Source organism: Ciona intestinalis, chromosome 4 (assembly GCF_000224145.3).
Source record: "Ciona intestinalis chromosome 4, KH, whole genome shotgun sequence".
Lineage (NCBI taxonomy): Eukaryota > Metazoa > Chordata > Ascidiacea > Phlebobranchia > Cionidae > Ciona > Ciona intestinalis.
Window position 1 is genome coordinate 4,336,290 of NC_020169.2, and position 22,469 is coordinate 4,358,758.

The 22,469-nt window shown below is 38.2% G+C and overlaps 2 protein-coding genes across 2 annotated transcripts in view; both read right to left on the reverse strand.

Moving 5' to 3' along the window:
- Positions 1-1,582: 1,582 nt before the first annotated feature.
- LOC100180995 (EH domain-binding protein 1-like) lies at positions 1,583-17,441 on the reverse strand. The gene is made up of 12 exons (XM_009860191.1): positions 17,102-17,441; positions 16,560-16,957; positions 16,201-16,257; positions 15,894-15,995; positions 14,164-14,674; positions 13,717-13,821; positions 13,305-13,402; positions 12,727-12,823; positions 6,008-6,116; positions 4,744-4,817; positions 1,973-2,087; positions 1,583-1,673 (listed from the first exon to the last, which is right to left on the reverse strand). Exons 1-12 carry the CDS (start codon positions 17,439-17,441, stop codon positions 1,583-1,585), a joined length of 2,097 nt encoding a protein of 698 aa, XP_009858493.1.
- LOC100185074 (EH domain-binding protein 1-like) overlaps positions 16,990-22,469 on the reverse strand; it is a 9,898-nt gene continuing 4,418 nt past the window's right edge. The window contains exons 7-13 of the mRNA XM_009860061.3: positions 20,680-20,770; positions 20,201-20,304; positions 19,624-19,697; positions 19,124-19,302; positions 18,760-18,808; positions 18,446-18,577; positions 16,990-18,187 (exon numbers count right to left, since the gene is read on the reverse strand). Of these exons, the coding sequence (XP_009858363.1) occupies positions 17,450-18,187; positions 18,446-18,577; positions 18,760-18,808; positions 19,124-19,302; positions 19,624-19,697; positions 20,201-20,304; positions 20,680-20,770 (1,367 nt within the window). The 3' untranslated portion in view covers positions 16,990-17,449. The remainder of the gene's footprint in view (positions 18,188-18,445; positions 18,578-18,759; positions 18,809-19,123; positions 19,303-19,623; positions 19,698-20,200; positions 20,305-20,679; positions 20,771-22,469) is intronic.

Here is a 22,469-nt window from a genome sequence, read left to right on the forward strand (position 1 = left end):
AACTGATGAATCCGCACATTTAGAGTCGACTGTTTTAAACCAGCAAGCAATAATTATACACGATTAGTAACCTCGCCAATAGAATTATTACCACCGCCCGAAACGGCCCGGTTTCAAGCGGTTCTTTCGCCAAAACGAATTGGGTGCGGGCCGAAGTCGCTAAATTTTTCACGACCCGGCGTGCCGGTGGTCCAAGTATAACCCGCCGTCGTTCATTGCTTGGGTGTGTTGTAGATAGAACTAATATTGAAATAGTTGGATGACATTGATGGATCGGCGGTTTATAGTTCTGTCGCAAAACTTGGCATTAATTGCTAGCTCACTGGTTTACTGTAGGCCTTTGTGCGCGCATAAGAAAACTATTCACCGTCAAGACACGTATCGGTCTTTTGTGGCGAACGTTCGTATTTACTTTTAGATATTTTGTACGTCAGAAATCGGCTTACCTTGCCGCGCGTTGGGGCGACACCGCGATTAAAACGCGCTCCGTTTCTTGCGTCACAATCGAGCTGCATAATCCACACATTTTCGTCGGTTTGTCGATGATTAGATGCCCCCTTGTTTATACTGGGAGCTCTTTTACTCCTTTATCTGTTTTCGAACAAACCTCTTTTTGGCGTCCGCCCCTCGGTGCAACCACGCCTATCGTCGGTGTGTTCTTGCACAGCATACAACTCATGCAACCCAAACAACACTTGCATTCCAAATCTGACGCCGCGAGGGCGTAAACATTATTAATACTCAAGCGAATTCTTACAACATGCGCTACACACCTTGCCGACTTCAAAGCGGCTAAACCGTACGGAGATCGCTTAGCGTTTTAATCGGCTTAGCGGCAATTTTTGCTTGCCGCCGGAGCGGAGAAAATAGAATATCAAGTCCAAAGATGACATTTGAAATTCTCGCTGTATACGAGGCAGTGGTCAATCTCAAGTGGGGACTTCGGTTTTTAGAAACACTTCAAGTTCTGTTTACGTTTACTTAACCTTGCAACTCGCTGGCCTAAAGGTCTTGGGAACTTTGAGCGAATATTTTATTTTTTACCAAGCTTAATAGACAGCAGCGCTGATGACGTAATAAGGGCGATACCATATTAGGAAAATTAGGCAAAAAAAAACAAAATTGCGGAATGGGGAAAAAAGAGGTGACAAAGAAAGAAAATGATAAAATAAAAAATACGATAACGAAAATATGTTTTTATATATTTGTTGTACATGATAGACTGGCACGCATTAAGTTGAAGAAATGCTAATGACAACACGTGTGTGTGTGTGGTACACCGGCGCTACATCTGATTTATTGCGGATAAAATCTCTGCAAATGTAAATAATACATGATTATGTATATAAGAGGGGTATTGCACGATCTTCGGAGTAGAAGTCTATACTGGATCTGTATGACAAAGAAATGCAAAGGAACAATTCGCTTTCATTTAAAAGGCTGTATTTAGTCGGAGAAAAGGACCAGGCGATGATATGAACTAAAAAGGATTTACATAGCGACGTCAAATAGGATAACACTGTTTCGTATCTTTTTCTCGGAACCATATATGGCAAGATGACGTCATCATGACACAGCATTGTTACATGACTAGGCATTTTTCGTCCTGCTGTACGACCTTGGGCATATTCTGTCCAAGACTTGTTTGAAGCCTTTCCTCCTCTTCCAGTGCCCTGGGTGAAAAAATGAGATTCATTTCGTGAAAAATTATGAAGTATATCACGAAAAATATGAACGATGTCACTTCGTGAGATAATTACTGTTTTAAGAAATGGGTGCGCGATTTGCAATAATTGATTCACAATCACGGTCACAAAATCTTGAAACATTCATGTGAATTGAATCACGGGAAAATAATCACAAAATATTTTAAAGGAATCTTTTCAATCATATTGTAATCACATAACCATGCTCACATAATAAATCACCATGAAAAATGATCACGAGAATGTGCAATCATATGAAAACTCACAATTGTTCTTTTTCATTCATTTCCTGATTAATCCTATCACGATCATTCACGAGTTTAAACTTTTCTTCAAGAAGTAAATGTTCCCTTTCCTTTTGCGCCACAGTCTTCATTATATCTGGAGAAAATACCAAGTTTAACATAAACAAACAAAAAATATTTAAAAATGGAGAACTGAGCAGTATACTAGATTTTGTTGAAAAAAATATTAATTTAACATAATAAAAAATAACAGAAATAAATGAATAAAATAAATATATAACAGCAATAATAGTAGAAAAGTAAGAAAATATTAAAAACAAAAAAGAAATAAAAAGGTACGAAAATAAATACTCTGGGTGAGTATAACAAATTATCTTTTCAGGATTAAAAAGCGGTGAAAAATATCATAAATAAACAGGAAATAGTAAAATATTGTGCTAAAATATTATCATGGTTATTATAGGTGGTTTTCGAGTAAGTAAATTGGCATTTTTACATAAATATTGACAATATACTTGAAGTTTGTAAATATAGGTGTAGAAAAACAAAAGCCTGAAATAAAGTTCGCGGTTGGCAATATAAGTAGTACAAGCTTCTAAACAAATAAGGGTTTGGCTAATAATAATACGCCAAGCAATGTTGCGGCATAGGATAATCCAGCTAAGCTATATTGCAGTAATGAATTAAAAGCTATTCGAGTGCCGACCAGTTACGTAAATGACGTAAACAAACCGGCGGGTGGTCTATGTATGACGTCACAATGGCTTGTTTATGATGTAGGCTACGCGGGTCGCGCAGTGACAGGTGGTTACAAACAATTGTAACGAAACACAAGAGCTTCATTGAAAGCTCGAGTAAAATGATGAATTCGCGTCTCGGAGGCAACAAGTTATAACTGATGGGTTTTGAGTCGTAATTGTAACGTTTTTAGCCAAAGTTCGGCGACTTCTGCTGCTATATCAGGTATTGCGGTTCGCCGCGAGGATTTACGCTTTCCGATGTAGAAATTACGGCGACTACGAGACAATGAGTTCGGCCACAAACAAGTTTAATTGCACGGCGATTCCGCATCTCGGTTTCCCGCTGTTTAATTATCCACATTCGTCGTCGTGTTGCTTTTTCTCCGAAGCACTTTAAGTAATTGGCAGGATTTCTCCGCCAGCATACCTTCGCCTTAAACAGTACTGCGTGGCGGAAAGCATGGGCTGCCAAGCACCTGCGACTGCGCGGGACACAGTGCGGTACGGTGGAAAATAAACAGCGCGATATACATATCCTGGTTGGTTTGTTGAAGCAACAATCAACGAACGGAACTGCGGCCAGTGAACGTTGCCCGCACGATACCGAGAAAATGCCTCTGCTGGGCTAGAACGTGGACGAAAACAATTCTACGAAGCGAAATGCTCGTTCGTGCTTTAATTAAAGCTAGGGTGTTGTACACAACATACGGTGTCGCACTGCTCGGTTATTGAGCGCCTTGAATTGCTGCATACCTCTTGTCAGCGATTCTCGGCCGAAAATAATTTTTTTTACAATTAAGCTTTGTACGCGAGAAGTGCTGGGACCGAAGTCGGAGCCAAGTAATTATAAACACTAGTCACATGCACAGACACAGCGGCGCCGTCATCACATCACGTTGTGACGTCACAATACCAAGTGTGCTGGAAACAATATTAATAACCTTGATCGGTACGAACAGAAATGGCGGCTCCACCATTTTGGGCAAAGCGGCGGCGCCATTTCACCCATCGGTAATAGTGTTTCTATGAAACAGGGTGAGTGAGACGTTAAAATAACTCGAAATCGGCATCAAACTGGCTGCCCAGATCTAATCGGGGACGTCGAAGGAGCTTACGCAACCGCCACGCACGGAGGCGATTGCCAAACATACACATCCAGCACAAGATCATAAGTACAGATAACTTTGATCCCGAGTTTGGTTTAATCCGATTTCGGGTTGAACAGAAACAAGGAACATCGGGCCAGATTAACTCCTCATAAGCGCCAGATACGTGTCGATAAGCAGCCACCAGTGCGGATAAAATCAACGACAAATCATGACCTGATGGCCGCCTACCGTCTTGCGCACAAAACCGCATTTTTTATTTGGGGGCTGATTTTTTGGGGGGAATTTTTGAGATCTTATTCAGGTGGATTTTTTTGAGAAAAAAAGATTGAATTGTTAAAGTGTGTTCTACGAAATAGAGATTAGCGGTAAAAAATGGAGATTTATAAACATTTGGAAACCATTAATATTTTTCCAGAAAAACGAAGAGAGTTTTTTTTTGCGAAAACAACTTAATTTGCGGCTTTTGTCAAATACTTCAGTGAGAAAACCTTCAAAATAAACATACACGCCGTTCCCGTGTTGTGTAAAGTGTCAATTTTAACAAGAACAAGCCCATATACCACATTATGAAGCTTCAATTAAACACACAATACCTCCATGTACATAATCATCACCAGACATGGTGCCGGGGATTAAGGATTTTAATAAAATACTCGGCTAAGTTATCTGATCGAGCGGAGGACGCTTTAAAGCGGAGAAATAATCCTGCTTGGCCAACAAACAGCTTAGAACGCTCAATCGTTGCGCTTTTGATTTCATTGGAGCCTGCTAGCCGTGCTGCGTGCTCGACAGCAACCGCGAGTTCTTTTTTAAACTCGCATTATGACGTAATAAGCGACGCGCGACGCTGTTTGTGCGGCTTATGTCAAAACTTAAAAACCAACCCAAAACACTAAGTTTGCTACGTCAACACGCTTATTACGTCATAGTGACGTCATAGTACCTTCGATTGCCATAAGAGGAATAAGCTCTTCGTGGATTTTCTCGATCCTTCTGTTGATGCTCTGATCTTCTTCCCTAAAGAGGAGTGAACGTTAAAGTTAAACGACTTATGGTTAATGAAAAGTCTGAGTTTGGATTTAAATGTAAATGAATGTTTGTACCAATAGTCGGCATAAGTATTCTAATAAATACGATTTCCACCGACAGCGTTGCGACTCACAATACAGTGTAAGATCAATTTATATTAAAGTTTTGCTATAGCAGTCTAAACTGAAAGTAAATATTGTAATCAAGCAAAAACGTGCCACCAAAATTAAACTATTTCATATATTTGACGTTTTTTTAAACCATGGAAGCCACACGTGAAGTGTTAGATTATTGAATGGATATTGAACCACCATATTTAAAACATATATGAAATTAATTAACTGGTCATCTTTAAAAACTCCTGAAGAGGCACATGGGGTTTGGCATCGTATGAGGGATATTTTATTCTCACACATAAGACAGTCAAAGTAATTCCGCACAAAAGACTTTAATCCCTTGACTCTCGTACTTCAAAGTGACATATATCCGGTACAGAACTATCCTAGGCGCCAGCTAACACTACAATACACACGAAGATGGGTGGACAAAAGACACAACCATAGTCACCATACAACACTCGACATCGTGACGTCATTTGAACCGGTTCAAACCAGTTCAATTCGGTTTAACAGTGACGACAATTAGACATAGTGGGATTTTTAGGAACCGACTCATAATCAAGTGGTGTGTCCTTGAGAGTTACTTGAAAAGGTCAAATTAAGGTCACATTTGGGGCCAGATGAAGTTTAAGTATTGAAAATGAGCTTAATTCTGGTAATTGATAAGTAATATTTTGTGTAATGGTATAGTGATTATGTTTGAAACGGTAATTTGGGTTCATAATAGTTTGTATGCGTTATAACGTTTACTTTTCAACTGCTAAAGAACTTATTTATCAATAATTGTACCAGAATTTATGTTCTGAAATAGGTTTTGTTTTTAAATACATGTGGTAGGGTGGGGGAAGTTGGGACACCCCCTAATTTGGAAGTAAATAAAAACAGTCGAAGAATTATAACCATATCCTCACGACTTTAATACAGTGTTGTTAATTGTTTAAAACTCGGTCAGGATATTCGGATTTTGTGTGCTAAAGGTGTCCCGTCTTCCCGCCCTACTATATTAAAGTAGAATAGTAGATTAGAAAAAGTAAGTATATTTTTGCAAGATACACTTACATCAGTATAAGTTGATCTTGCTCACGTAATATTGCATTCTTCTTATGCACAAGTTGAAACCATTCTTGAGTTAATAAGGTTTCTCGCTCTTTGTGTGAACGGTGGTGACCTGTGTGAGATTTACCGTGATAAATATCGAACAGTGACATATTACAATGCAGTAGTTATATGCCACCAAGTTCAACTTTTAAATGCTTGCATATGAGCAAAAAATACAGCAGTAAAATGCATCTTGCGAAGTATAGTATATAACATGCTAAAAAATAGGGTCGTTATGCAAAAATTTCAAAAAAAGCGTAAACGGAATTACGAATCCTGAAACCTGTTAAAACATATGGGGATTTTGTAAAAAAATGTTCAATTTACGAATAACTACATTACTAGTGCTATACGGCTTTATTGTCGGTTTAGCGTGTTTTAGCGAGGTTTATAAGTGCGCTGTTGAAGGGCCACGGGTGGTTGTTTATTTTCCCCAGGCTTCCACTCTATACTGTTGGTGGCGACGCATCGTCGTTATGACGTAACGAACAAGTGGCGCACGATATACGTCACGAAGCGTGGGAAAACTAAGATGAATGGGGAGCCGGAGTGTGAACGGGGTGGCCACGAAACGCGCTTGACGGAGTGGAACAAGGGAACCGACAGAGCGACGATAATAAGTGCAGACAACAAACACAGGGAGGGAAAGATGGCGCCGACGAAGCTACATCTCCGGAAACTGCTTAATTACTCACAGAATTACGTGGGGCTTGGATTTTGAACGATTTTTTTGCCTTTATTGTTGTTTCTTTTATAAAAAGCAAGGAGCTTGTAACGTTTTTTTTGCAGTTTCTTATAAACAGAAGGAAATAAAACAAGAAGAAACATCTACAACAAGGAGAAACATCTATTCTAATATTTTCAGTATTCCGTTTATGCCCAAATTAAACGTGGAGTTTACTAAAAAAGACAACAATTTTCGTCCAGATTAAAACTCTTGCACAAACTGTATACGACACCAATGTTGAGCGTTTGTAGTGCGAGTATATAACTATCCTAACGAAGCAGTTATTATAAGTTGGTCCGAGATGTTGGTTCAACAACCGGAAGAGATTTTGTGACCAACGAAGACGGTAATACTCTTCTTCTATTGAGAGAGCACGAATGGCTGACGCTTTATTGAGTTAAGTTTTCTTTGAGTAGGAGAGTGCTCTCTGTAAGTCGCGGTGTTTCGTATGAAGGTGGACACGTCTTAAAAAGATGGCCGACCCCAATTTAACATACACTGTATGTAGCATGTTATGTTGTAAGAAATTTTGTGTGTTGTAGAATTGAAAGTAATGATAATTGTGTGCGAGTAACTGTGACTCTTTTTTAGTATTTATGAAGTTGGACGATGGTCATTTTTTTTAAATAAGAGACAAATGATGTCATTCAGGCGAAAATGCGATAAAATAAAATTCGTTGGACTTGAATTTGGTATTTTATACATTTCGTAGTACTTCAACCTTTGTGTGAAGAATTGAGCCTTTTCTCATGGCGCATTTTACCCTGGAATTAAACGACTAGACTCCGCCATCGTGCGGTTATAACGCGTGTGGTTTGTCGTGTGTTATTAACGACGGAAGTCGTAAAGTTCGGACAACAGAAGCCGCGAGTTTAGCATTTTGTATCGTCATATTAGCCGCAGTGCGGTTGCGAGGCGTCGAAATAATTGAGCGTTTTGATTGTTTCTTGTCACGCGACGTGTCATTAAACTTGGGTTGTGGTTGCAGTGGTAAAGCGACGATGCGCCAACTTCTCGGCAATGCCGGGTGTTCAAGGTGGGCGCCATTACCCCATGAATGCGAAACTACAATGTAGGGAAATTATACTGCGGAAATTGGGATGCGTCTGCTGGGATGTGCTAGATATCCAGCGATTAATCCAGCCGGGTAAGGTTGCAGAAATATAAAACTAATCCTCGCCCACGGCCCTGTGTTGTAGGTGGGTGGATAGTGAGGTCACAATTACCTATATGACGACATAGTAGTCTCAAAATATCCGGCAAAATGTTTAGCTGAAATGCATTCAATATTCGATCCGTATGTTTTACAACGTTATCCGTATCTTTCGATCCGTATGTTTTACAATTAGACATGGTGGGCACTAATCCTTCCTTGAATATTTATAAAACTATTATTAATGTTGTGGGGTAAGATGGATATTGTTAGCAATTGACACATAGTATACCTTATTTCCAAATGGTATTTTTAACAACTAAACTTTTTTAAAGTCGTGAAGACACGGTTACATAATTCTGTAAAAGTTCTTTGTTTACAACCCAATGGGACGATAAAAGAAAATGAAAACATGAACCATCTTACAACAGCCCACTAAAACACACACATGTGTTAACCAACATTTGTATGAGCAACGAAATAAATAGGACCTAAAATGAAAAACAAACATGAAGCATCTTCCCCCAACCTATAAACCAAAACATTAACGAACATTGTATGCGCAACGGACAAAATGGGACGTTAAAAGAAATAGAACTGCGTGCCATCCTACCCCGACCTAATGCAACCCATATTTGCTACCAACATTCGAACGCGCAACGAACAAAATAGGGCGTTAAAAGAATTAGAAATGTGTGCCATCTTACCCCTACCTAGAACATAGTATGTATAAACGGACAAACTATTTGCAAGCAATGCGTGGAAAAGAAATACGAGACCACGACTCGTTGAAATTGTGACAGGTAAGCCACTCATGGGCTGGGGGATTGGCGCGCTCACTTAATCGCATGAAACGGTAACCAACCACGATCGCTGACGGAAGGCTAACACGGGAATTTGGGAATTAGGCTGACGATGTATGGCCACCCATGTTGTAAGTAAAGCTGGAAGAGGATTTTGCTTCTGGGAGGAATTTATGCCATTTTTTAACCTAGAAGGGCGGGGTGGGTTTCAAACGAATTGAACCGTTTAATCGGCGGATATGTGGTTTATATGAGTGTTGTTGTATGTTATGGGTGTGCAGGTCAATTTTTAGCAGTATGTGTGAAATATTAGTATGTTTTGTATAGAGAATAGGCATCTTCTTGTAAACCATATGGCATATAGAAATAAATTAAATGTTTATAGGAGCATAACTTGGTTGGTTTAGGTTTTGTCCTGTCAGTTAGGAACTTTACAAGCGACGTAGAGCTAGGAGGGCACTTCGTACATCGGTGCTTGTCAAAATACAAGCGAAGCTACAATGCTTGGACACTTGTGCTGATTGAGTGCTGGGACAGATGACGTGGGAGAGAAGGCATTGTGACATCATAAAGACGACCACCCGGGTTGTTTTCCTCTTGTCCAGGGCTCATGTTATTATTTCATGTCGCTACGAAATAGTTGAATGGGTGCTTGCCGTATGTGGTGTATGGATAAGAAAACGGACAACGAAAACTAGCTCCTAACTATAAGAGTTGTGGTGTTAAATATACATATACTCAAAATCCGTAAATTGACGAAATTATACTGTGGAAATGTTGAGAAAATGTGATCTAAATGAATTGGTTATAATTTGTGTTGAAAAGTGTATTGTAAGTTGTGTAAAGGAATTAAAACTATTGGTTACTGTCAATTGAAAATAATAAAAAACCCAAACTGACGCCGTTAAAGTTTGGAAAATGTACAGAAACTGTGGTGTAAACGCATGTCGATTATTGCGGCAAAAACGTGTAGTGTGAGTAGTACATTGCAGTAGCACTGTTGTTTGCTAAGCTTTCAATTTAAAATGTGGCAAAATGTGATCCGAAGATGGAGCACCTTTAGCACAAAATACCCAAATATTCTAATCGTGTTTTAAACAATCAAAAACGGTCTATGGGAATTGTGAGGATACGGTTTTATCATTCTTTGATTGTTCTTTGTTTAGTACTAAATGGGACAAGAAAATAGAGGTAGGTGTCCCATATTCCCCCACCCTACTACTATCCTGAAAATGTGACAAATTGTAAATAAACGCTTCGTGTATCGTGCAGGGAAGTTACAAGTTGCTAAAACAAGCAACATTGTAGCTAGCGTAACCTTGAGCGTAATTCCCGTAAGTTGAATCATATAAACCATTATAACAGAGCCATGGTGGCAGCTTTGATCGTGCGGTGTGAGCTTTCTTCGTAGTAGGCGGTCGGTGTATAAACTACGGTTGATTATGTTTAATTTGTGATGGGCGATAGAATCAAACGTAAATATGTAAGCGGCCGCGCGGCGACTTAAAAACGAGTTGGGGACGAAGCGAAGCAATGATAATCGGCGTGCAGTATGTACAACAAACATACGAAACCGGGCACGAGAATTTTTCATTGTTTTTATTTCGTGTGAGAATTGCAATTGTTACGAGAAAGTAACGAAATTTTGAGGGAGTCAAAAATGCGATAAGAAGAGCTGATACGTTGGTCGGGGAGTAAATATTGAAGGGTTGCTAATTAAGGAACCGTGTTCGAGTTAGCACGGGATACAAAAGTGACAGCTTATCCGATGATCAATCTCAAGTTGATTACGTGGCTCTTTCACGCCACCGCGCGGTTTGATTGATCAGCGATCAAGAATACGGAAATTGGACGGAAAATATGTGGAGCCAAGGGAGATTGTGGGTTGTTTTTGATGGAAATTAAAGAATTAAAGGTATTTTAATCGGTACTAGTCCCCCTTAAGGATAGTGAAACAATTTGGACTTTTGGCAGACATTTAAAGTTTCATATTCGAAAAAATGATTTGAGAACGAAAGTTGTTTGCTTTCTGTGTCAAAGGGATATATTTTTTCGTTTTTATAAAATGCCGGATATAAGATCCACAAATACCGACGTTTATGAGTTGCCATTTACGTTCTAAAGCGTGGCATTCGTAAACGCGCTTTGTGCCGGTGATTTTCCGCGGGCGTGTTACGGTCGTTTGTAAGTGGTTGGGACGACGAAGACGGAACGACAAGATTTAAACTTTCACGGGGGGAGAAACGAAAGGCGAGTAATGGGCCTCGGGATGAAAGAGAACGGAGGTTCGTAAGTGCTGGAGCTTCAGCCGCTTCCTAATCCTGACTGACAAGAGGGCGACCTGAAATCGAACGACGGTCGGCGATAGGATCACGAATTGCGACGCGGCATCTCGAGACTTGCACCGTTTTTTTTCTCCGATTAACATAAAAGTGTTGGCGGTGAGGAAAATTGTCCTGCGCGGTATGTTACTCTGGGAAGCAGCAATTTTCTACAAGCGCCAAGCCAAATTGCGCTTATCGAAAAAGAGGTGCCACGTTTGGATGGCAGATGAAATTACAGCAACGAACCTTATACACTATATGCTGAAACCAGGCCCTGGAATGAGCACCCAACACCCACCGCCAAAGGAAATATTACAAAAACAATAATAACGCTGTTAAATATAACTTTTCCCTCAACGCTTCGAAATGACGTAACTGGGAAACGTTGGCCGCCATTTTGTTTAGGCGACACTGCCAAGAAAATTAACTGCTGGATAACTGTCTAAGTGTACAGTAGCTTATGTAGATAAACAGTAAACATATTACACGGTACTTACATTATTTATATTGTTGTTTATAAATATATCCCAAAACCTCATATGCGTATATATACAGTATATCTTCGATACTGTCCAGCCACTGCCTGACTTTAATAGTTACATATATTTTTCTGTTGCAAGTATACACCTGATCCTTCCAGAGTGGAGTAAAGTGCTAAAATAAGAGCAGGGCGCGCCTCATGGCCTTCTATAAAGCTTCGGAAGGGATTTGGGATGAGTTTAGATCGGCGAGACCGATTATATGTTTTCGGCTGAACCACCTAAATCCGATCAAGGCTTTTCGGGGCTCTGGCTTGCCCGATTGCTGTGAGAAGTATTAGCCTGTGTGTGTGTGGGGCGATGAGCACGACGAATTACGCGTTAAGCAGGTGGAATAGACGACATATCAGATACAAGACCTTGATGCAAAACGCCCGATAACAAGCAGTACTGGGCATGGAAAGTAGCAGCGTTTAAATTATGCATTGTAGCTTGTGGTTTGAATAAGTGTTCGAAATCCCTTCGACAAAAACAGAGTAATCCCACCGTTAAATCAAGCATATAAGCGGGTTATTTATGAAAAGCGGGCAGCGTTGTTATGCAAAGCACAAGGAATTGCGGCATTAATTCCAATTTTCAAGTCGCATTGAGTTTTCGTCGCGAAAGAGAGCTGCTAACGCGATTTAACCGAGCGCAATGAATATAGCGCTGCGCGATATGGGATTTCAATTAGCAGAAAGGTCGTTTTGCTAGTTTGACTGGATTAAGGGAACGAACGGGGGGTTGGGATTGCTTGTCGATCGAGTTACAAGATTAACTTGAAAATTTAATGAGCTGGCTTTGCATCTGTTGCTGGGCCGTTGTTATGGCAACGCGTGGTCTTTGTGACGTTTCAAATTCATCATTGTTTGATTCGAGTAAAACTTGGAGTGAGAATTTGAAGACTGGTTGTGTGCGAAATATGGCGGGCACGTAGTACCATGTACGTGTGTCAAACGCCGATAATTTACGCCTGTGTGTTATTTTTACAGCTTCCAGTGAGGCTTAATAAAATTGCGACGCTTTAAATTGCAATGTTTGTACAGCAACTAGTTCGCGTGACTCAAGTTTCGTTCTTTGTACAACTCGAATAATTTGGACTTGCCCAGCGCCACGGAAGGCAGCTCTCGGGCGCCACAGCGTGGTAAAACATACCTGATTCGTTGATACTTTGAAGCTCAAGTTGTACCTCACGTGATCTCTCCTCAACGTTTTTCATTTCTTCTTCTAGCGCCAAACGATCGTTTTCAAGCTAAAATGAATGATTCAATCAATGTAACTTATTTATTCCCACGTGGCGGACAACGACTGTCGTTATATCACGATTGGTCTGTTTGACACATATTTTCAGTAATTTATGGCTCACACACCTCATGTGCCTATTTACGAGTCAAAACGTATGTAACTTTTTTGGTAATTATTATTTTATGGATCTTAATTCTAATGTTTTTTGTACTGTATAACTGACAATTAAGCCAAGCCATAAGGGACCACTGGATTTGAGCTAAAATGAATAAGCAGTAGGTTAAAACGGATAACACGGACGTCAAACGGGATTATATGAGCGTTAAAACAGATAAGAGGTGACATAAAACGTATAAGACGAAGGCTTAAATAAATACCAATGTTACAACTCATAATTGACGTATTAACACAAACAAGTGCTAAACTGGATAAGATGAAGTTAAAACGGATTAAAGCAGATGATGGGTGGCATAGAAATATTAAATTACCTCGTCAATGACGTCAATATCTTTGGCTTTCTTCTTAAGCACTGTGCTCCACCTTCGGTGTAATTCAGATATACTGGCCACGGATAGGCGGTCAGTAACTGTGTGCACGTAAAGAGGTAAACAACTATATAACAAAAAATTGACACCCACAGAGTTACATAAGTGGTAGAAGGCACACGAGTTGTTTAAAACAGAACACCCGTATTTAATGACTGTCGGTCCCCACCACACTACAAGGGAAGAAAGCAACATTCAACTAATTAATAAAATTATCACCCACAAAGTTGCATATGTGGTAATTCGTAAGTGGGAAATAAATTAGCTCCATTCACAAAACGAGCTAACGTTTATGAAAGAGCAAAATGGCCATAGCTAAGTAAAATTAGTACAACATGGTTTATATCAACTTTACCTTTAGAGGAATGATCCCTTTTCTTGACGATGGGTATCGGACTAATGGTGTCTTTATTGTTGTCTGGGAAGCCGCCTGCATCATCCGTGTCGGCTGTTTTTGATACTAAAGGGAAAAACATGTGTGAAAATAGTGCTATGACTTAAAGAATACAAGCGTTCTAACCACTTCGCCATGGAGAGGAGTTTTTATTAAAGATTATCTTTTTTTGTCATGATAGTAAGTAATAAGAATCGAAAAGTTTACAAAAGCGAAAATGAATAGAGAAATAACAGTCCTTAGGCTTATACTGCAACAAAAGAGTATCTTCATACATCCTCATATATACCTTCTATGTGCAGTGGTGTAGAAGTTGTTATTGTCGGCGTGTTGTGTCTGACAGGGGTCGATGCGTCATCTGGTTAGGAAATTGCATTAGTAAAAATAAACAAATAATAAAAAAATCACCTTTTTTCTTTAAAATTCCTTTTACACTGGATTGCGGGGTTGAGTTTGGTTGTTTGTCGTTTGCAGCAACGTTTTCCGCACTGTTGTGGTTGCTTTTATGCTTTATAGAAGTGTCTGTTTTGACGCCAGAAGATATCTCGACTGTCGGTAATGATTGCAGCGGGTCTGATGACGTAGGCGTTTCCGAATCCGGGAAAAACCCCGAATCTAGCGTTGGTTGGGCGCCAGACGAATTCAGGGGGGAAGGTGGTGTATTCGACGCCTTTTTCGGCGTGGGTTCAAGAGAGACGGGAGAAGGTGTGATATTTGGAGATGTAATTATGGACGACGCAGCTGGTTCGGTGGTTAAGTTAGTGCTGCCGTTAAGTGCGTTTGTGGAACAACTGGCGCTGGAGCTTCCACTGTTCGTAGGTGAAGTGAGATTACTGTGGGTTGGTTCCTCCTTAGTGCTTAGTGATGCTCGTGTTTCGTCCAATAAACGAAGCGCTCTTGCTCGAACCTCTGCTTGCCGCTGTTGAGAGGAGAATCGCGTTAATCACTGGCATTTGTTTAACAACGCTACGAAAACGTAACAGAGAAAAAAAAATAAAGCCCAACCCATTGTATAACAAAAATATATATTTCGCATAAACAGCATCGACAGTTTCTTATCCAAGTTTTCTTACAATAATTGGTTATCTGGTTATATGGTTCCAACACAGTTCTGACGTAATTTTAAAGGAGCAAGGTGTTTCGTTTCCCCACAGCCTTGATAATAGATTCGCTTGCAGGTTAAAAGTGCACGCGAGGAAATGTAATAGGATTAACAAAATGAGTAAGGCTGCGGCGGCCTTTTAAATAGGCAGGAGAGGCGCCAACAAAACGCGAAGAAGATCGGGTTTTGTTGTGAGTTTTGGCCGTCATTTTTACCCTAATTTGTGTGTTTTATCGAGGCAGTAAAGGCTTAACCAGAAAAATTACAAATTTAAACGGAAAAATGTATAGATTTAGGAATTCTGTCTGATTTTTGGCATAAAAATGCAGATAACTGAATTTTCGAGATTTTAATTTAAAAAATAAGATTAAGGAAGCTTTTAAATTCTTAGTAAGGGCTTGTGGGTGATTGGCCAAGTTAATATATATTTAAAGCCTAATTTTGAACATATTTTGGAATTTTTGCCGGTGTTTGCTGACATGAAATTTCAACGGTTTTAGCCTCCAGGTAAAACATTACCGGCCACTTAACGGTCGAGTGGACAAAGCAAACTGTCAGCTATCTTTGGTCAAGCGGTGACAGAAGACATGCACGGTGCTGTCACTCAGCGATCGACCTCCACGTAACTCAATACCGCAGTCAAGTCGGTCTACATGCGTTCAAAAAACACGGCGGAAATCGGGCGACTGATAACTGGCGCCTTCAAACGGAGGCCCGCATTCTTTTGAGGGGGCTGGATGATTATAGGGGTCGTGGAAGGGACATGGGGTTCGTCGATGTGTACCTGGGGTAAGGTGAACGGGGCAGGACGGCTAACGATTTTCGGGCACTTGAGCGTAAAGCAAACACAACGTAACACGATCGTTGTGGGGAACTTGCAGCATTTAAACTGAGGTTACATCCATGACGGCTAGAGGTCAAACAGTGACAGGTTACGTAAGCAATCAGTGCTTTTACTACGGGAGGAAATTGAAATACTAAAACAAGGGCAACAGTGTAGTGTTTCGGTGGAGTTTTTAAATACATTAACACATACCTGGTTAGAAGGCTTGGCCACTTTTGAGGACAAAGCTTCAGCCTTTGCTTTCTCAATTAACTCGTTTGTTTTCGTTCGCTTACTTCTCTCAGCAGACGAACGCTGAAAAATTGAAGTATTGAAGATAACAATTCTGGGATAACATTTTTAATCAGACATGGGGTAGCATGAAAAAGTGGTTTGGCATTATTGGTGAAATCGAGTACAACTTTTATACCATAAACCCTTTAAATCTTAACCCGATCATTTACCATTTACTATGTATATAAAAGAACTAAGATATGTTTTAGTTTAAACAGTTGCTCACCAAGAGTTTATCTATTGTTCCCTGCAAGTCTTCATTCGAGACGTTGGTTTTATTTCCCTGGATAAATGAATAGCATCAGTATAATATACCAGGCCACCCAACACATAATGCTAGCAATTTTATGCTACTGTATGAAACATTTTACCAAGTGTATTACTTCATACAATTCATAGGCTTACTAACATAAGAAGTGGGAACATTTTTTAACTATTTTTTTTAACTAATAAATGTGCAGTCTGTGTTGCATATTATCTACAGCAAGCTACAGTATAACTATAATACTTCAGGATATGAACATATTAAAACGAATTGAGCTTGAAACTGTTTTTTAGGATTTAGGAACATTTGATTTAAATTACCTCAGTTTGGCTGTCACTGTTTGTTGTTGTTGTTGTTGTTGTTGATTGTTGTTTTAACGTTGTACTTGAATTACTGTTTGTTCTTGATTTTGTTGTTGTTGATGAATCCAGGTTGGCTGTTGTTGCTGTTTTGGTTGCATCAGTTTTTGTTGTTATTGTTGCTAAATTGGCATTTATAGTTGATTTGTTATTTGTACTTGTATCCGTTGTTGTTTCTTTCATTACGCAATCAATTGCTGAATCATTTTTACGTGATAACTCACATGATACTTCATCTCTTTCCACATGAAGTTCATGAGATTGTTTTCCATGAGATGATTTAACAGTTGGAGATGTTTTGGCAGTTTCTTCTTGTGATACATTGTTCAAATCATATGATTTTCCCGTGGCTAATATTTCTTTCGTTTTATGTGATTCATTTATAATTTTGGGGGATGAATTGTTTTTTTCATATAAAACATTATCATTTTTATATGAAGCATCATGTTTTTCATGTGAAACAGTTTTTGACAACTTTAGATCTTGTTTTTCAGAAACATCACCGTTTTCATGTGATTTAACCGTTCTTTCACATGATGCAACCACCTTTTCATATGTTGATACCTTCTGTTCATGTGATACCTTGGGTCTCATGACTTCAGTTTCATTAAAATGTATTTTCATATCAAATGATGGACTTGGTTCAGTTTTTAAAACCTTGGGCTCTTCCTTTATAACAGAAACCTCTAATGTGTTGCTCTGAAACTTAGGCAAAGGTTTGTCCACAGTTTTAACAGTTTTAGGGGGCTTCTCAATGCTCTTTGTTGGCTTTGATTTGTTTAACGGAGTCCCAAGCTGGGCAAGAACAATATCGATAGGTAAGGCCTCGGAATCTGTATTCATTGCATCATCTATAATTGGCACACCCATTGCATATGTAGGAGTAGCAGAAGTAAATTCTGCAGAAGTTTTTTTTTAACTTTAGGGGAACGAAGAACAGGAGCAGGAATTTCGGTTGTGTCTGGCACAGTTTTAGTTTCTTTTGGGTCAGGAATTTTTGGAGTTTTTGGTTGACTAATTTGTGGTTCTCCAGCAGATAAAATCCTAACTTTATGGTTCGTTTCTGCATGTATTTCCACTGGGGTCTTTGGTTTTGGAGATACGGGACTATTAAGTTTCTGTGCCAATTGATCCGGTGTTGATCTTTGAGGGGATTTAGTTTCAACAGGGGTTGTGGAAGTAACCAAATGCTCTGTCGTTTTTACAATTTCAACTTTTATTTCTTTGGGTGAACTTGGCTCTTCCGGATGAAAATTGAGAACTTTATCCTCCAAGATCACTGAGGACTTCAATGATGGAGACTTCTTCTTTTCTACAACTTTTTCTGATCCAAAAACCTCGGGAGTAGGTGGAGGATGGAAAAGATCACTCTCGGAGCTACAATCCTCCAGGAGCTTGTCTAAGTCAGCCGAGAAAACATCCTCTTCATCTTCTTTTTCCTCGAGATCAGAGAGGAGTTTAATACGAGCCATCTCGCAAAGTTTTGGAGCAGCGAGAGTTTTTGTCCGTTTGATAACTTGGTTGCTGCTTATATAAGTTGAAAGTGAAATACTGGCCTCTAAAGTTTCTTCGCATGCATTGGGTTCAACCTATCATGTAATAGAAGTGTTAAAGGTACAACGAGCGACAAATGTAAAATTGTTATTGAATTTGTTTTAAAACAGATTCAAGATCAAATATCCTGAACATTTTTTAGAGCAGTGATTGTCTTCAAATTTGTTTCCCTTCGAATTGAATATTAAAGCAATGTATATTAACAAAAACGCAACTAAAAAACATGGGATATTATGTGTTAACAAAACCCATTTTACCCCACCCTACTATATTTAATACTGTTTAGTTATCACCTTTTCAGGGGAATCATGGAAGTGATTTTTAACGGAGGTTAGAAAAGTTACGAGTCGTGTTTTGTCCGATATAACAGATGAAGTTAATGACTCAGCGTTTTCTACACCTTGGGATTGGAAACCTTTTAAAGCCTAAAAAGAAAATTATAAACAATATGTTATATGGGTAAATATTATAATATTAATTAGGCACAAAATAAAAATGGCATCATATATAAGTTTGATTGTTTCTTTAATTCACACTTTCACAGTAGCTGGAAAGCTACACGGTATTATGTCAAAATAAATCAAATTTGTGTTACCATGCACACTACCTTATTGATGTTCGCCTTTGGTTGAAGTGAATCTAAACTGTCGTAATCTCTGTAATATAAAAAAACGTTGTGTCATTGATTTTTTACCTGAATCAAGTAGTAAGATCAGTACTGTGGGGTAAGATGGATACCGTTAGCCGGTTAGCGGATAATATTCCATATTTACCATTAGCGGATAATATTCCATATTTCGTAATTTAAAAAGTCACCATGCTGTTTTGTGGGTCGTGAGATATGAACCATCTTACCCCACCCTACTATACTACATCTATCTTTGTCCGTACTTATCTGTACAAGTTAATATCTTTGTTTTTGCACAACGGATAAACTAATAATTCATAAAACCAATAAATCACTAACTTACATTGCATGTGGGCAGTAGTGGTGCAGCAATGCACAGATGGCCAACCCATTTCTCCAAGAAGTTGTAAAGTTGGTAACCTTTACCCCACTGTAACCCTCTGTAGCTCTCTGGCACCACCTAAGGATTGGTTTTAGTTGGTCTGATGATGGGGAAAACTGACTCAAAGAAGTTGGTTCTTCCTGTGGTGCAGGTTTAGTTTAGTACAAAATATATATTCGTTTTATACTCTTACTCATTATTTTGGAAAGGGTTATTTACTATTTTAGTAAAAAATGTTCACTGTTTTTAGGAAAAAATCACTACTTACGAAAAAGTATTCACTTTTCTGGAAAAAGACTAATTTAACTTCTGATAGCTCGGTTATAAATATCCAGTATACTTTTAAATTACTTTTTTGACAATAAAACCACAAAAGTACCCCTGTTGCAAAAAAACTTGAAAAAGTATTCCTGTTACAATATCATATCAGTATGACTAACGACTCATTAAATAAGTCTTACCTCTTTGGATGAGATGTAAGCAATAGAAGGAAGAATCCTTCTAGTTTGTGGGGGTGTTGAACACTCAGATGATGCTGTAAGTATAACGAATGTATATGACAGGTTTAAACGCCTACACCCGTGGTTCCCCGTGGTTTGAAATGTCACGCTTAACGTAGTTGACTATAAGTGCGCCAAAAACATTTTTTAAAGCTCAAGTGGCCCCTTGCGAAAAAAAAGTTTGGAAACCACTGGCCTACACTTATAATATAGGAAGACTTGGTTGATAGCATTTAATATTATTTCGTTTTAACTGGTTTGTAACTGGGTATAATAAACTGCCACACTTTAGAATCTTAGATCCATAATATATAAATGGTATATACCTACAAGCTACAACATTAGAAAAGTAGCAAAAAAGTGACTATAAAATGAAAAACAAACACCTGTGACATTTTTTTAACAGAAAGATTAAACCATATATAATATATATATGTATGTATGGCGTTTCTTTAGCTCCCCTTAAAATGTATTTTCTAGCCAATAGAGTAATATTTACAGATATATGTTGGCAACATAATGTTGCTTTACTACTGACCAGAATCTATAACGCTGTTTCGTTTTGGAAGTTCCATCTGATCTTTATTGACATCATCAGTTTTTCCCACTTCCTCATTCAGTGGTTGTATGGTGGGTTGAGCACTGAGGATATGTCATATTAAACCATGTATTGTACAAATGCCACTCTGCTGCTGGGTTTTCACCTTATATAAAGCAATATGGGTTCTTGATTTTAGGCTTAATTTTGGGCAACTAAAGGCACATTTGTAAACAAGGTTGGAAATCTTTGACCTGGGTGTTGGGTCAATGGGTAACTGAAGGACCCAGGTCTGTCTTATAGAAGAACTTATTTAAACAGCATAAAATAATCATTTTTCTACAGATCAAATACATTTTTAACATATTTAACAGAAAAAATATGCAACCAAAAAATTCAAAAACTTTACACTTCAGAATAAATTCTTAGATTAGTTGCATATTTGATTATATTGGAGTTTTCATGTAACAGTTGTTTACCTTTTACTGAATGAGCCAGTTGTTGAGAGGTGACCTGAAGCAGAGCTGGTGCTACTCACGCTGGTACGACTGCTCTTTGCTCTTCCATTATCTTTAAAATAACAATGACAAGGTTTTTTATCTTATTCGAAGATTTTAAACAAAATATTAATAGCACTGTTTAAATGCAAACTTTAGTTAGATAAGGAAGTTGTGCTGCTTTGGTTAAATAAACACATTTCTTAACAGATGGTAAATTTAAATGTCAAACATATTGTATTTTGTCCATTTGAGTAATGGGTCAAATATGACCTAAATCTTAGGTACTCTACAAAGACTTCACCCACATTAAAACCATGAATAACTAGAGTAAACAGCTAATAATAAATAATAACGCTAACCCAGGTCAAAATATGTTCTTTTCTACATTAAAGTTAGATACAGTGTACTTATGGGATTAATATTAGTTACATATGTTTCATGAGAGTACAATGCTTAAGCCCCTTAGCTAAGTCAAATTTGTCTTGCCCAGCATATAAGGAGAAAAGACACATAGACATGGGAGAAACGATCTTTCAAAACATTTTAGGAAACATTTTTTCCTATATAATTACACACCTCACATACCATGATGATATGTTATGGTATGGGTGAATCATTAGATCAAATATTTCTATTATAAAAGCTATGTGTGTTTATGGCTGGTCAAGAACCATGAAAAAAAACATAAAAGTTACAATGTTTACTATATTATGTATAAAAATGTAGAATATTACGTTTAATGTATTAGGTCAGTTCATATATAAATACCATTAAAAAAGAATACTAGGCAAAAGACTGTATTTAATTCATAAGCGCTCTGGTTAAGTGGTTATAGACTGGGCATTGATTTATTTCTTATTGCCAGTTTTGTAGCCAACACATGATAAATGACCATCTATTATTCTATTAGCATGTGCGTAAGACAGAAACTATGACATAGCTGATAATGCATGCAAATTGCACCACACAAAACTACCAGGAAGGTGTTAGCACAAAGTACTGTATATGACATCATACCAGTTTAAGCTGATAAACAGTTGCTACTGTCTTTAAATAACATATCAAAACAATGGTATAATGTACTACATATAACATTTTACATGGGTGAACACACAGTTGTATTTAAGTAACACATTAAAACAATAAACAATATACTGCCACTAATAAAGTATATAGCCTGGTGGTTTCTACTTGGAATGTAGACCACATATATACTAAGCTTAATCCTTTATATAGAAACACTCTAGGCTAATTTTCAGAGCAAATTTATTGGTAATTTTCACGTTTAAGCCTACTTTTGCTGTTTTATTGCAAGCAAATTGAAAACAATATGATTATTATGTTGCATTACAATAAAATATTTCTGGTTAGTCACATTTATGTATATAAAAAAAAACTATATAAAGATGTTGTTTAAATAAAATTCAAAATTGTACCTTCGAAATTTTGTTTCTCAGATGTTTCATCCACACCATGAGTCAGCATCTCAATTTGCTGAGCAATGCCGTAAAACTCTTGGTTGGTGGCCGAATGTTTCGACGTTCGATCTGCGGAACTTGCACGGGAACTTAACTCAACTGGAATGGAAAAATATTAAATATTATTTTTTTCAGAAAATTAAGATTTTAGTTCAATTCTATATAGGTAACCTTAAGATTTTAAAATCCGGCTCATTTAGGGATTTGACCAGTATTAGCTAATTAGTTCTTTATATTTGGATTAACAGAGTAACATATACGGCTATATATAGTAGTGTAGTATAGTGACGA